Source organism: Xenopus laevis, chromosome 3S (genome assembly GCF_017654675.1).
Source record: "Xenopus laevis strain J_2021 chromosome 3S, Xenopus_laevis_v10.1, whole genome shotgun sequence".
Lineage (NCBI taxonomy): Eukaryota > Metazoa > Chordata > Amphibia > Anura > Pipidae > Xenopus > Xenopus laevis.
The window spans coordinates 79,930,696-79,944,118 of NC_054376.1; the positions used below are offsets into that span (position 1 = coordinate 79,930,696).

At 36.1% G+C, this 13,423-nt stretch overlaps 1 protein-coding gene across 2 annotated transcripts in view; it reads right to left on the reverse strand.

Moving 5' to 3' along the window:
* The window catches only part of cftr.S (cystic fibrosis transmembrane conductance regulator S homeolog), a 67,760-nt gene extending 60,214 nt beyond the window's left edge, over positions 1–7,546 (reverse strand). The window contains exon 1 of one of the 2 annotated variants that reach the window (XM_041588536.1): positions 7,370–7,546. In XM_041588536.1, coding sequence (XP_041444470.1) covers positions 7,370–7,422 — 53 coding nt within the window. In that variant the 5' untranslated portion in view covers positions 7,423–7,546. The remainder of the gene's footprint in view (positions 1–7,369) is intronic. The other variant, XM_018254595.2, reaches the window with a different exon arrangement.
* Between the last annotated feature and the right edge of the window lie 5,877 nt (positions 7,547–13,423).

Sequence of the window (13,423 nt, forward strand, 5' to 3'; positions counted from 1 at the left end):
GAGCAACAAAGAAGTCCAAAAGTCACAGACCGTTCAAACTATAACATTTCAAGGTTTCATAGCTGAATTTTCCTTGCCTTCTGGGTCCAAAAATTTTAAGTTGTAACAGACAACAATGAATCTCCCTTTAAATTCCTATTGAACTTGAATTATAGCCAAATGATGACTGTGCACTATTCTTTAAAACTGTTCTCCTCTCAGCAACAACTTCAGGCCAGGGTTGATTTATATATCTATGAGAGCATCAAGTTTTTCTTTCATAATGTCTTTATCTTACTGTGTGATATTTAGGTCTTACACTGGAGTCCATTTTGTCCTACACCTGCACAGCAGCCAAGCAAGGATATTACTATATTAATACATGTATTTATGCTTCATTGTTGCATTATCACTCTTATATATTAGTTATTATTTAGCCTATTTTGCTTAAATTTTTAAATGCCAACACATTTTTGTAGGGTCACATAAGATAATAAATACCTTTTGAATGTTGAACTAGACACACCAGAAAATACATTCATATTTTATAGAATATCATTTATGACTAATTCATTCTAAATAATTAAAGCCTTGAGTGCACAGATCAGGTTTCCATCTGTATCAATACTTGATTCATTGTTTGCCACAAGCAATTGTTTCAGGTATTTACCTTAGTATTTTTCTATAGAGAAGAAAAATGACTTGGGGCAGCTGGGAAATTGACAATATGTCTAGCCCCATGTCAGATTTCAAAATTGAATATAAAAAAATCTGTTTGCTCTTTCGAGAAATGGATTTCAGTGCAGAATTCTGCTGGAGCAGCACTATTAACTGATTCATTTAAAGAAAAATAAATTCCCCATGACAGTATCCCTTTAAGAATGTCTGGGACCTAGGGTTTTTCGGATAAGGGATCTTTCTGTAATTTGGATCGCTAAACCTTATGTCTGCTAAAATATTAATTAATTAATTAATTAATCAATTAAACCCAATAGGATTGTTTTGCCTCTAATAAGGATTAATTATTTCTTAGTTGGGATCAAATACAAGGTACTGTTTTATTATTACAGAGAAAAGGGAATAACTATTCCCCTAATTATAGCATGTGATAACCATAGGGCTGTGTTGCACCCGCTGATGTTAATCTCTGCACCAAGCACCATACATTTTATCTGGTGCAAGAAGTAGAGTGCAGCGCTGCCCTGCTGCAATTTGGAAGTGAATAAGTGTGCCTTTGTGGCCTTTAGTGATCCTGCACTTGCAACAGCGGCAGTAATAAATGAGCCCTTTAACAATTCAGCTTTCAGTAGACTATGTGAAAACCAATGCTGTTCTTCCAACATAATAAGGAAAATGTTTGCAGATTCAATCCGAACATTTATATTAAACCCTCCAGCTGTAATGACTGGTACAATTTAGAAAATTGACTGTACCCGAATGAAAAGTAAATATAATTTTAACATTGTTTCTTTTTTTGTTGAATATTGTCAGCTAGCCAAGGTTTTCTTTTAGCTACTTGTACATGGGCATAGTTTGTTTAACATGTTCTGTGATTGTGTTTATTAGCTCTATACAATACTTCAGTTTTCTACCCTGAGATAAGGGATCAGTTGATTTATATCAATATTGATAATTACCTATTGGCAGCTGCTGCAGTCATCTAAACTGTAAACGATGAACAAGGTCCATGTGTATTAAACTAAAGCCAATTTTCTAATTATAAAGTAAAGTAAATTTTTTTTCTGACTCATTAGACAAAACCAGTGCCTCATATGGTGTGTAGGCTATGTGTTTGTGATGTCCAAAACATGCACCCACTGGGTCGCTAGCCAATTATCTGAAAATATTGTGCAGTAGCAGCTTCTTATAGACAACCCAGATAAAAAAACACATTTAAGGCAGTACCTTTGACATGGAACTTAAATGATCACAAGCAACAGATACAGTATAGTCAGAATATTCTCTACTATTTCACTTTATCACTGTTTTTGTGTGGTTGCCTGCTGTAAAATTAAGGTAAAAATTAGGCCATTGCCTACTAGGTGACACTAGGGGCATATTTATCAAGGTTCTAATTTAGAGGATTTATGGAAGTTTATAAAAACTCCCATAAACTTGAAATTCGGGAAAAAAATTACCAATTTAAATGTATTTTCTTTTTCAGAAGTCCACCAAACGACTACAAAATGATTGCAGGAGGTCCCCCATAGGCTAAAACACCAATTCATATAGTCGAAGGGACAGTACATGATAAAAAAATGTTAAACTCGAATTGAATTTGGACTATTCCCTAGTCTAATTAAACTAAAACAAACTCGAAATTCGAATTTAAAAATTCGAATTTTCAATTCAACCCTTGATAAATCTGCCCCTAAATATAGGGAGGGGTTTCTATTAGAAACAGATAAAGGCACCATATTACCATATGATCCACAATAACATTTCTGTCCATGAAACCAGACCAACGCCAAACATGCCTTATAAGATTTTGCATGGTGACAGGCTGTATGCTATTCCCATGGCATTGTTAATAAGAAATGGCAAACACACAGGAATAAATATAATAATAAATTAACTTAAAAGGGAGGATGATACAACTCATTCAGATATTCAAAGATCTTACACAGAGATTCAAAGGTCCTACACACACCTCTGCTGACGAAAAGAGCCTCACATCATGACGCACTATATTTCACTTTTGTGGTGCACACAAATAATTTTCGTGCAAAATTACTTTTTCAGAGCTACCCGCCCCTCTGCACTCAAATATAAAATGTTTGCATGCAGGTTTTAAAACTGTGAATTAATATAATTTTTATGCACATGACCAAAAAAAAATTAGCCGGAACACTGCCCACAACTCAAAAATCACCTGCTGCAGCAGTCCTAGTATGGCCTCTGTTGGTTGAGCAAGAGCACCAGCCCTCTATATTTTCTTTGCCCAACAAAAATCAACATTTGACTGCACAAATTGATCTTCTATGCAGGACAGACTATTATAGGCAGGTATGTCACATTGCCACATATAACCACAAATAGAGGAACAAGAGTGTACACAGCAAATTATACATATAAACATAAATTAATGAATCAGAGGAAGGTCCAAATAGTTAAGACCAACTGTTCAGTAGCAGAAGACATAACTCAAAACCGGGGCAATAATGAGAAGTTTGGGAACAAGAACTTGTTCCCAAGCTGTCAAAAATTTCTACTAGAAGTATAAATTATTAGAATTTCCCTTTGGGAATATTACAAGGTTTTTATGCATAAACAGCTTATCTCATATGTTTACAATAGGTGTAGCTTTGTACAGGCATCTGGACTTATCTATTTTATTTGTTGGTCTGTGTGCATTTTATTAACAAATAAGTAATAAACTATAAAATGTGAGTGATAAACAGTACAGTAATTATAGTGTATACTGTATTTACTCTGGTAAAACATATGCTGATTTTTTAAGCTACCAACTCACTAATGAAGAGTCACATACTAGCATTACTAATAACTTTAGTCACATGCAGAGCTACTGATTCATCATGGCACTGTACACAGAATTCCTTAGGCATTCTCAGAACCTCCCATATAGATACTACAATCTAATTTCTAGTGCCTGAGGCACAGAAGTAGCACAAAGTCAGCACATCAATCTAATTAAAGATTAGGCTCTGCCAGTTGATGATGCTCATAGGGATACCTAGTCTTATCACTGGCAAGTGTTGCAGTAAGGCCAACAGAAGGGAAACAGAACAGACATAACAAATAAATATCCATCTTCAAAATACCAGAATAGATTTTGTTATATTCAGTTTTGAAATCTGACATGGGGCTAGACATATTGTCAATTTCCCAGCTGCCCCCAGTCTATTAACTGACGTGTTTTTCCATGACAGTATCCCTATAAGTCAGAATTAAGGCATTGAGATCCAAATTACAGAAAGACCCCATATCCGAAAACCCACAGATCCCGAGCATTCTAGATAACAGGTCCCACACATGGATACGGAAAAAAATACATAAGTGCCCTTTTGCAACAGAGGACTATGAACTGTTAATTAATATGTTAAATGTAATAGTCTTGTGCACTTCTGACACCTGGGGCATACTTACATGGACAGAGGCAAAAAAATTTTTTTAATATCTGTCCTGTGTACTTACAACAAAATACTGTTTATCTGGTACTTAGAGGCCATTTCATGCAAGCAATTTGATACACAGGTACTATGATTTCAGAAATATATACTTCTCCTAGACAGCCTAGGGAAGGAATTAACATTGTCAAACTACAATTCAACCAAAGAATGGTTCAGGGTAGGGTGCTATCCATCTCTTTTCATACTTTATTAATGGCTATTAATACCTGTGAATATAGCCACACAGTAAAGTCACCACCGCATGCTTTATGACAACAATAATCATAAAAATACTTCAACTCCTCTATTTTGAAATTGTGAGGTTTTAACAGATTGCAGATTGTATTTCCTCTTCTTGAATTAGCCCTGTTGTGTCTCATTCATTTCTCAAATCTGAAGTGGCCATTGGCATCTAGCAACGGTTTTCCTGTGAGTTTGTTTGAAATGCAACATAATCATGTTCTTATGGTAAGGATGATGCAATATGATAGAATGCATGTTTCTAGGTCTGTAAACACTCTCTGGGTCAATTAAAAATATTACTTAACTAAATTGTATGTAACAAGTATGAATGGATTTGATGCTAATTTAATTATGCCAAGTGCACCAATGAGTCATTTGCAAGCATCATTGCACTAGTGTTATGTAAATAAAACAGAACTGCAACAATGGTAACTGGTATTTTTTAGGAGTCCAGTTCTGTAAAGTCTCTGCATTGTGGGCAATAACATTTTGAAGAGACTTCAAACTTTTCACTGTGCGCTTGCTTTGTAAATTCTAAAGAGTCATGAAGAATGGGGGTTGAATTTAGAAACTGGTGGTGAATAGGGGAAATAGGGCAAAGGGGGCAAAATAAAGTTTGTATTGGATGTGTTATCCTCATGCTAGTACTAGTATTTTTTGTTTCTAAAGGTGACAGATTTAGGGGCAAATTTATTATGCTGTGTAAAAATATATGCTGTATAATACACCACACATCGCCAGTCTTTCACTGTATAAAAATGGCATATAGAACGGTGTACAATTTTAGGTGTTTTTTTCTGCCGGAAGCAATGTAAATTAGCCGTGTCATATCTGGTGCTAGCATGGCATAAAATTACAGACACCTTGATAAATTCACCATTTATTTTACAAAGCTTTTTTTTTCTGCAAATTTTGTTTTATACAGCATAATAAATATGCTCCTTAATGTCCCGATTCTGGCCCTTTAGACAGATTCTGCATTTTATCTACCTGTTGGGTAGAAAAATCAGCCAGATTAAATTATTTCCCATTGGATCAGGTACCACATCCGCTAGTTGATCTTCACTCTTCACAACGGCTCATATTCCCTAATATTAGAGCCTGAAATCAGCCACTTTAGGTGGCTGATCACTCATTTTTCGGCATTGCCAGTGTTTGGCCAACTTCACTCTCAGCTAACTACTATGCCCCTTGTTATCTAATAGCCAATAGCTATGCCTATTAGTGAGAGAAAACCTCACTGACAAATGACCTTTTAGGAATCCTAAAGCCCATTTGCCAGTTTTAGTTGGCCTTAAAATCTAATCAGTTCTAAATTAATTAAAATGGGCAAAATATTTTCAATGGGAGTAAATTGTATGTTTTCTATATGATTCTACTTCTACTATCTTTATGATTTGGCTGGATGTAATAAGCACCACTGAATGAAATTAGAATATTGTAGGCATCCCATTTAGCTGGTTCTGATGAATGTTGTCAAACTGACAGATTTTAAGTCAATTATCAGTCATTAATGTAACTCACGGATGAAATGAACACCAAAATTCCTATTCCACGGACTGCTATGGTTATGTAAATCTCTGCTTCAAATATGACACACAATAAACATCATAAGGCACGTCTGTGCTATTTTGGTATTAAGCTTCCTTGTGTTAAAGGTGATGCATGGAAAGGCTAAGTACACCTGTCTGAAAATTCCATTAGCAGTGAAGAATTTCGCAAGCCAAGTCAAACACACAAGAATTTTTGAGCCCAAATCCCATTACAATCAGAGCAGCGGAAGTAATACAAGGATATGAATACATCCAGCTGCCTGTTATGACAATAAACCACCAGGATGGATAGAAATAATAAAGCCACTGTTATGGGACACACAAATCTTTAGCAACATCCTAACTCACAATGAACTCTATTCAAATACCGGAATAAATTGCACTTACACTGTATTTTGCTAACAGGATTGCGCCTCTCTCCTGCTGCATGACCCCTGCAAGCACTATTTGATTAAATAACAAGATTATCCTTTCAGCCATGTTAATATTACAATGTGCCTTGCCTGTAGAACATTTTGAGACTCTTTAGTAGATGAGTAACAAGATTTCTACTAACATACATTGTAAAACACATAGGTATATCTCGGAGCACATCAGAGAATTGTGCTTTCAGAACGTGTTCTTTAATACAGTACGTTTTATGTTATCATCTGTTACTTCTAAGCTTTCATGTTATAGTGCATGCTATAAAAAGCACCCAAAGCTAATCTGATTTAAAAAAAACATTTAACTGAGTTATCTTTTATAAGGTGTAGATAGCAGTCTTCAAATGCAATTTGCAATTGGTCTTCATATTTTAATTTTGTGGCATTTGTGCGGTTTTAAAATTATTTACGTATTTTGTCCTTTAAATTTAAATTGTTATTTGGCTGCTAGGGGCTAATTTCCTTAGCAACCAAGGTGCAGTTTTGAAATGAAAATAAAAAATGACAAGGAGAGGATTTAGAAACAAAAATGAGCAATATAAAATAACATTGATGCCTCACAGTCAGTCACAGTCAGTCTGTTGTTTGGTTGCTGGGGTCAGTGACCCTGATAACCATTTAGTATTTTCAGATGGAGGCTAGGAAAAGCCAGAACATACACAAAAGTCAATATAAAATGAAATTCCTCTTTGTCATGCAAACAGAAATAAACTGTTTGGGGCTAAGTGGGCGGGACAGAGTATGTTACTGACACTTGTCTAGTAAAATATCTTTTATTCTAATATAAACACTGCAGAAATATTCACCATTGTATTTGGACTTGTATAGGCTAAAAAATGAATGCCAGCAACTGATTTTTTAACCAGTGTTTAATTTTTTATAGTAACTGCTGAATAATCAAATCCTGAATGTAGAAGCATTGAATGTTCCAGCACTGAATTCATCATCACTATACCATAGCACTCTCACCATAGTTAGAATGTTTCTGCCATTTTTTCTGTGCCAGTCAGTAGCAGGGCATAGGTATGAAGGAACTTACCTAAAGAAAATCTGTGAGAAGATGCTGGCTTTCTCCAGTGGAGATCTCTGCATGGTGACAAAGTGCTCCCAGCTGCAAGCTTCTTGGCACAGTTATGTCACTCTGTCACTATTCTCTCACCTTATTCCCTCAGTCTGGTAAAATCACTCCCTCCTTGGCTCTGCCCAGGCCCAGAGAGAGAGCCCAGCCTTTCATTCCTTCCTTCTGCTTTTCTCTCATTCTCTCACTCCCCTCCCTTTCTCCGTTTAGGTAACAAAGAAGGGGTGTGTTGGTGCTGCAAACAGAACATGTTTTCTTTTATCTTGGTGCATTGTGTTCTCGTAATCAATACTGTTAAACCTCTATTATTTAGTGGGATTTATACAAAATATTACAAACAATTCTGAAGACACATGATAAGTTTCTTATGTACACTGTGCTCGTGCTGGCAGGATTTCTATAATATTTTAAGAGATCACATTTTTCTAGTGTGTGCCTAATGCTCCTGTCAGATACTTCTCCCCTGCAGGTGTAACAGGAATGTTCCGTTATCACCTCACTGAGAACGTACAGGTTGGGAGCAATAAGTATAGCAGGCTTGCAGAGCTTCTGTGCAGTGTTTGTCCCTGCCCTAGTTTTCATTGTCACCAGCATAAATTAACCAATAGATACTTGAGAAAACTGTTTTGCAGATCTCTGTGCTGAAGTATGGCAGATCCAGTATACTATGCCTACTATGCTGGAATGTCCTTAACCCCTAGTGCTCTGGCATAAGCAATAATTACCAGATTAGTGTGGAGCTATACAATGTTTCACTATACAGAGTGTATCAAATCAGAGGGGGTTGTTTTGTTACTGCACAGTTGTTGTGCTTCATGCACCTGTATGATTTTGCCAGTCCTTCCTATTTTCCATTCTGAATCAAGGGCTGCTGCACCTATTGACATAGGGGAACCTTGAAGCTACCGCCACCTCCTTACCAGATGGTAACTTCGGGGTTCCCTACACACTCAGTGTCAATAAGAGCAGCACAACAGACAGATTTTTATGCAATTGCATCAGATTTGTGACTAATGGGCAGATTTATTAAGGGTGAAAGTTAAAATTCGAATTCAAATTTTCAAATTTGTTTTTGGTCAAAAGTCTCAAATTCGAATTGTGAGTTATCCGAACTTGATTCCAGTTTTAATTCAAATTTGAATTTCAAGATTTATCATACTCTTGCCCTATAAGAACTCAAATTCGACTATTCGCCACCTAAAACCTGTCGAATTACTGTATAAGTCAATTAGAGAGGTCCAGAGATCCATTTGGTGATGTTTGCAGCCTTCCTGACATTTGAGTTTTTTCGGAGAAAAAAACTCGAATTGAGTTTTCGGGTGGATTCAATTCGACTGAGCTGAGAAAATTTTATTAAAACATTTTGATTGGTCAAATTTCGAATTTGTGGGAATCGAAATTTGACCCTTGATAAATGTGCCTCCCCATGTGCTCTCAGTTGCATTAGTTTTGTAAATCAGACACAATTGCTTTAGGGGCAGTGCCCCCAACGGAATTCTGGAATTCTAAAGGTAGAAAACGCTGCATTTTGTGGAAGAACATAGTGATTGTACTCAAAATTGTCTCCAACCTATAACAGGAAAAATGTTGCAAAAGTGTTGCAAAAAAAGTTAGGAATGAATAAGGTAACATAAAGAACATAAAAGGTTTACTGCTAAGCACAGCATTGTTACATGGTTATCTTTTACTGGACTATGCATTACCTAGTTAATGTAGGAATGTGTCTTTGGATACTCCTTATCTCCTCATTCAGGTCTAGCTTTCGCACAGTTAATGCAGATCCAAATGAGGGGAGCATACTACCTCTCCAAACACAACTCTCTGTGCTGCATGTACCATCTGTCCCCCGTCGGAGAATATTCATACAACAAAGAACAATTCACGAAGCATCAGGTGGAGCATTATAAAATATCAGCTTTAATAGTCCATATTAATAAACTTCCAGCATGTCAGCATACAAAATGATGGATCATACGCGTTTCGTAGCATCTCATCACTTCTTTACAAGTGATCGCTTCTGAAGAAGTGGCGAGATGCCACGCTGATATCAACTTAACTTGTTGACTCTTGCTTCATTGTTTTAATGGTACAAAAGTCAGGACCAGCACAGTAGAAAAAAGCAAACTATATACAGATACTGCTTTCAATAGCAATTTATATGACATATAACCAGGCCAGGATTTACTATCCAGGCGCCCCAAGGCTGGCTCTGTTCGTCACCTGGTAAACTAACAACTAACCCAATTTCAGGTTTCAAAATTAATAATAAAAGAAATCAGTTTTCTCTTTTGAAAAACAGATTTCAATGCAGGAACATTTTTTATAGATGTGTTTTGTAAAAATAAAAATGTTTTCCCGCCACAGAATCCCTTTAATTTGTATTAATGCTGACTTACTCTACAGGTTTACTCTAACTTATCACCCATAACACATGGTGAGGTTCCTCTGTGATATTTTGTGGGTTTCACACATGGACATATTTAACTCATGCAACAGCCAGTTTGAATTTCCCTGGTTTTAAGTGTCAAATGTATTTAGGGACCTGGCACTGAAAGAATTTTGATTGGAGAGAAGCCCCAAAGCACCAGAAGTTGAACTGACCACATTGGATCTTGCTTCACTTTGGTGTGAATAGGAGAAAATGTTTACAAGCTCCACATTTTCTATGCAAAAAATATCAATTACGGGAAGGCCATCTCCCATAGACTACCTTGTACTTGACCAACTGTACTTGACTTCCTTGTAGCCTCATTGGTCAACATCCTTATTGGAGGCAAAACAATCTAATTGGGTTTATTTATATTCAGTTTCATTTCTTTTAAATTCATGATTTATTATTAGACAAAGTATGGTGATCTGAGTCATCTGTAAAACCTTATGTCCCATTCTAGATACCAGGTTCCATACCTGTCGTTATAATTAACTTCACAAGCTCAGTTTTAGTAGACAAATATAGCCATGCTTCATCTTGCTCTTATTTGTAAACTATTTAGTGTTTTTTACTCTTGTTGAAAACAAATATTTAGTACACTTATAAAACAATGTTCTGAAGTATAGTAAATATGTAATATAAAAACACCCCATGAACACATTAAAAAGACAGATTCTAAGTGTCTATTCCTATTGTCCAATCAGATATCACTATAAAAGGACAATGGAGTATTACATTGTATATAGTAAGTTGCTCAACTTTATTTTATTTAAAGCCTTACATGTCAGAAATATGCTGTAGTCCTTGAAGCCCTATGAACTAAAACAAACAGGTAGGAATTTATATTAATTATGCAGGCCATTTACATTACCCCTGAAACAAGCTAACTTGTGTAGGCAATGCACATTCTTAAGGGGCCCGTATATCATGTTGTGTAAAAAAGTGGAGAGAAACATTGCCGGTAATGTTGCCCATAGCAACCAATCATTATATTTTATAGATCATTAGATTTCAACAGTTAAAAACCAAAAGCAAATATCTAAAGGCACCACCTGTGATGCTTCTCTCCACACAGCAGGAAAACTAGGCCCCATAGTATTTGTAATTAAAAGATGATCTAGTTTAAATTAATTTACTGAGCATGTTTAAGGCCACCCTGCTTGCCGCCATCTACCCAACAACATATGCTCAGTAGATGAAGTGTAATGGTTTTGTTTTATATGCCTATTCCTCTATGGCAAGAAAGAACTCAAAATATTTGAACACCAACTATTCTACAGTATCTGCTTTTAGCTTTTTTAGTATATATAGAGGTCTGTAAATGCAATGTGTCAGGGATGCACTGGGATTAGAAAAAAGGAGAAGAAAGTTACTATTATGATAACGTATGTTTGTTTATTTCTACGAAGCTAAAAATCGTCATTTACAAGGCCATTGTACCTTGGTTTCTACTCTCTCATATGGCAATAAGGTACTCTGATGAGAAATACACATTCGATTAGCTAATATAATTAATCAGCAGAGGATTTCCAAGAAATACATCCCTATATATATTGTTTATGTTTAAGGTTAGTATTGTTTCTGAATATTTGGATTTCATTTGCTGACAGTGAAAAAAGGGTTAAAAGAAACTAAGACAACCCATGACCATGCAAAGTCAAACCCTAACTCCTATTAAAAACAACCATACAAATGTATAGACGACAATTATTGAAATGTTTCGACCTGTTTGGTCCTTGTTCCTGACAATATTTCAGTGGTAATATAATTAAGCAGTTACATGCCAGACTGAATTGCTGTTGTAAAACTGTTACAAAAGATGCAATAAACGGTGGTTAAAATTGTGTAGTTATAAAACTACTTTTTGCTTACCAATTCACAGAACCATCAAAGGTTCTAATCAAAGGATAATATTTTACACAGCATTTATTTTTTTCCTAATGTATTATTGATCATTTTAAAACACAATAAAAATCAGTTGTGTGCATGCAACAAAATAATGTGCAAATTAACCAGAGATTATGACTATATGACAGAATATACCTATGTTCCTTGTCAAAAGAGCATGTTTATCATGCCTAAACTAAATCCCAAAAGGAACATTCACGCAGTGTTTTTGCACAGTACCTGTACAATGCGTAACTTAAGTATTCTGTTCATTTTAGTTTTTCATGCTGATTCTTAGATTTTCTTAATAAACCAAATGGAAAGAATGATTTACCTGTTATGGATTGAAATAAGGTGATTCAAACATCCTAGGACATAAAAAAATGCAATCCACATGTTTTTCTTCTTATTTGAGGTTTTACATGTATTACTGTAATAACTGCATAAAATCTAAAACAATACTTGGATTCTTATTCAGTTACAGCAGTAATTTCGGCTTTCCTTAGCTATTGATAGACTGCAACACCCAGCACCTGATCATCTGCTCTACCATCCTCAGGCAAGTGTTAAGTATATCCAGTGTCGGACTGGGATTCTAGGGGCCCACCAGAAAACCTTTAGACCATGGACACACTTTCCAAACTATTATTCTTCCTCTCCTCACTCAACCTGTTTATTCTCCTAGTATTTTATATCTACTTACTATAGTCTTCCATTATTAAGCATCTCCCCCATAAAGAAATAGAGAATGACCATGACATAGCCCAAAATGTTAGAAGCAAGAGGGCCCACTGACACCTGGGCCCAGCGGTAGTTATCCTGGTATCTCTGTGGGCCAGTCCGACACTGAGTATATCTAATATCATCCAGATGTAGGGATGTTAATGGAGCACTACAGAGACCAGTATTAAAATTGTAGGTTGTTTTCCACTTAACCTATAAAAAATTAAATGTTTCACAAAACTCCAGTTTCCAGAATACCTTGGCTGAGTAGAGCAACTCAAAGTATCACAAAGAAGGGCCGGTGCAGTAAAGGTGGATGCCATTATCAAAATTATCAAAATAAAAAGCTTAATATGTGCATAATTTGTAATAAAATGAGGATTAGAGAGGGGCTCTCGTTGAAACTGGAGGCCATACAAATCTCTTGATGGCATAGCTGGATGTTACTGGTGCTAGCAGAAAGCATCCTTTACTTTCTTATGAAAGATAATATAACTAAGCAACTCTACAGTATACATTCATGAAATGTTTTGGTGATTTTAATTCTATAAGTAAATGTAATTGCTACTAAATTGAAATCCGTTCCTGTCTGTCCTTTGCAGTGCTGCTGGTTCCAACTATTGAAATAATAGCGGTAGAAAAATAATTATCAAAGCAGATATCAGCAGCACACTGTAGATTTGTACAAGCATGACATTTATTGTGTCAAAGCATTTCAAACAGGGCAACGTTTCGGACCACCCGGGCCCTTTATCAATTTCAAACAGGGCAACGTTTCAGGCCACCCGGGCCCTTTATCAAGCCTGGATAAAGGGCCTGGGTGGCCCGAAACTTTGCCCTGTTTGAAATGCTTTGACACAATAAATATCTGCTGATATCTGCTTTGACTGGATTACTTGACCCTGAAGCAGTCCTTCAGTACAGCACCTGGTACCGCAAAAGGTATTTGCTCAGGGATTTAAGCTCTCCGCCTC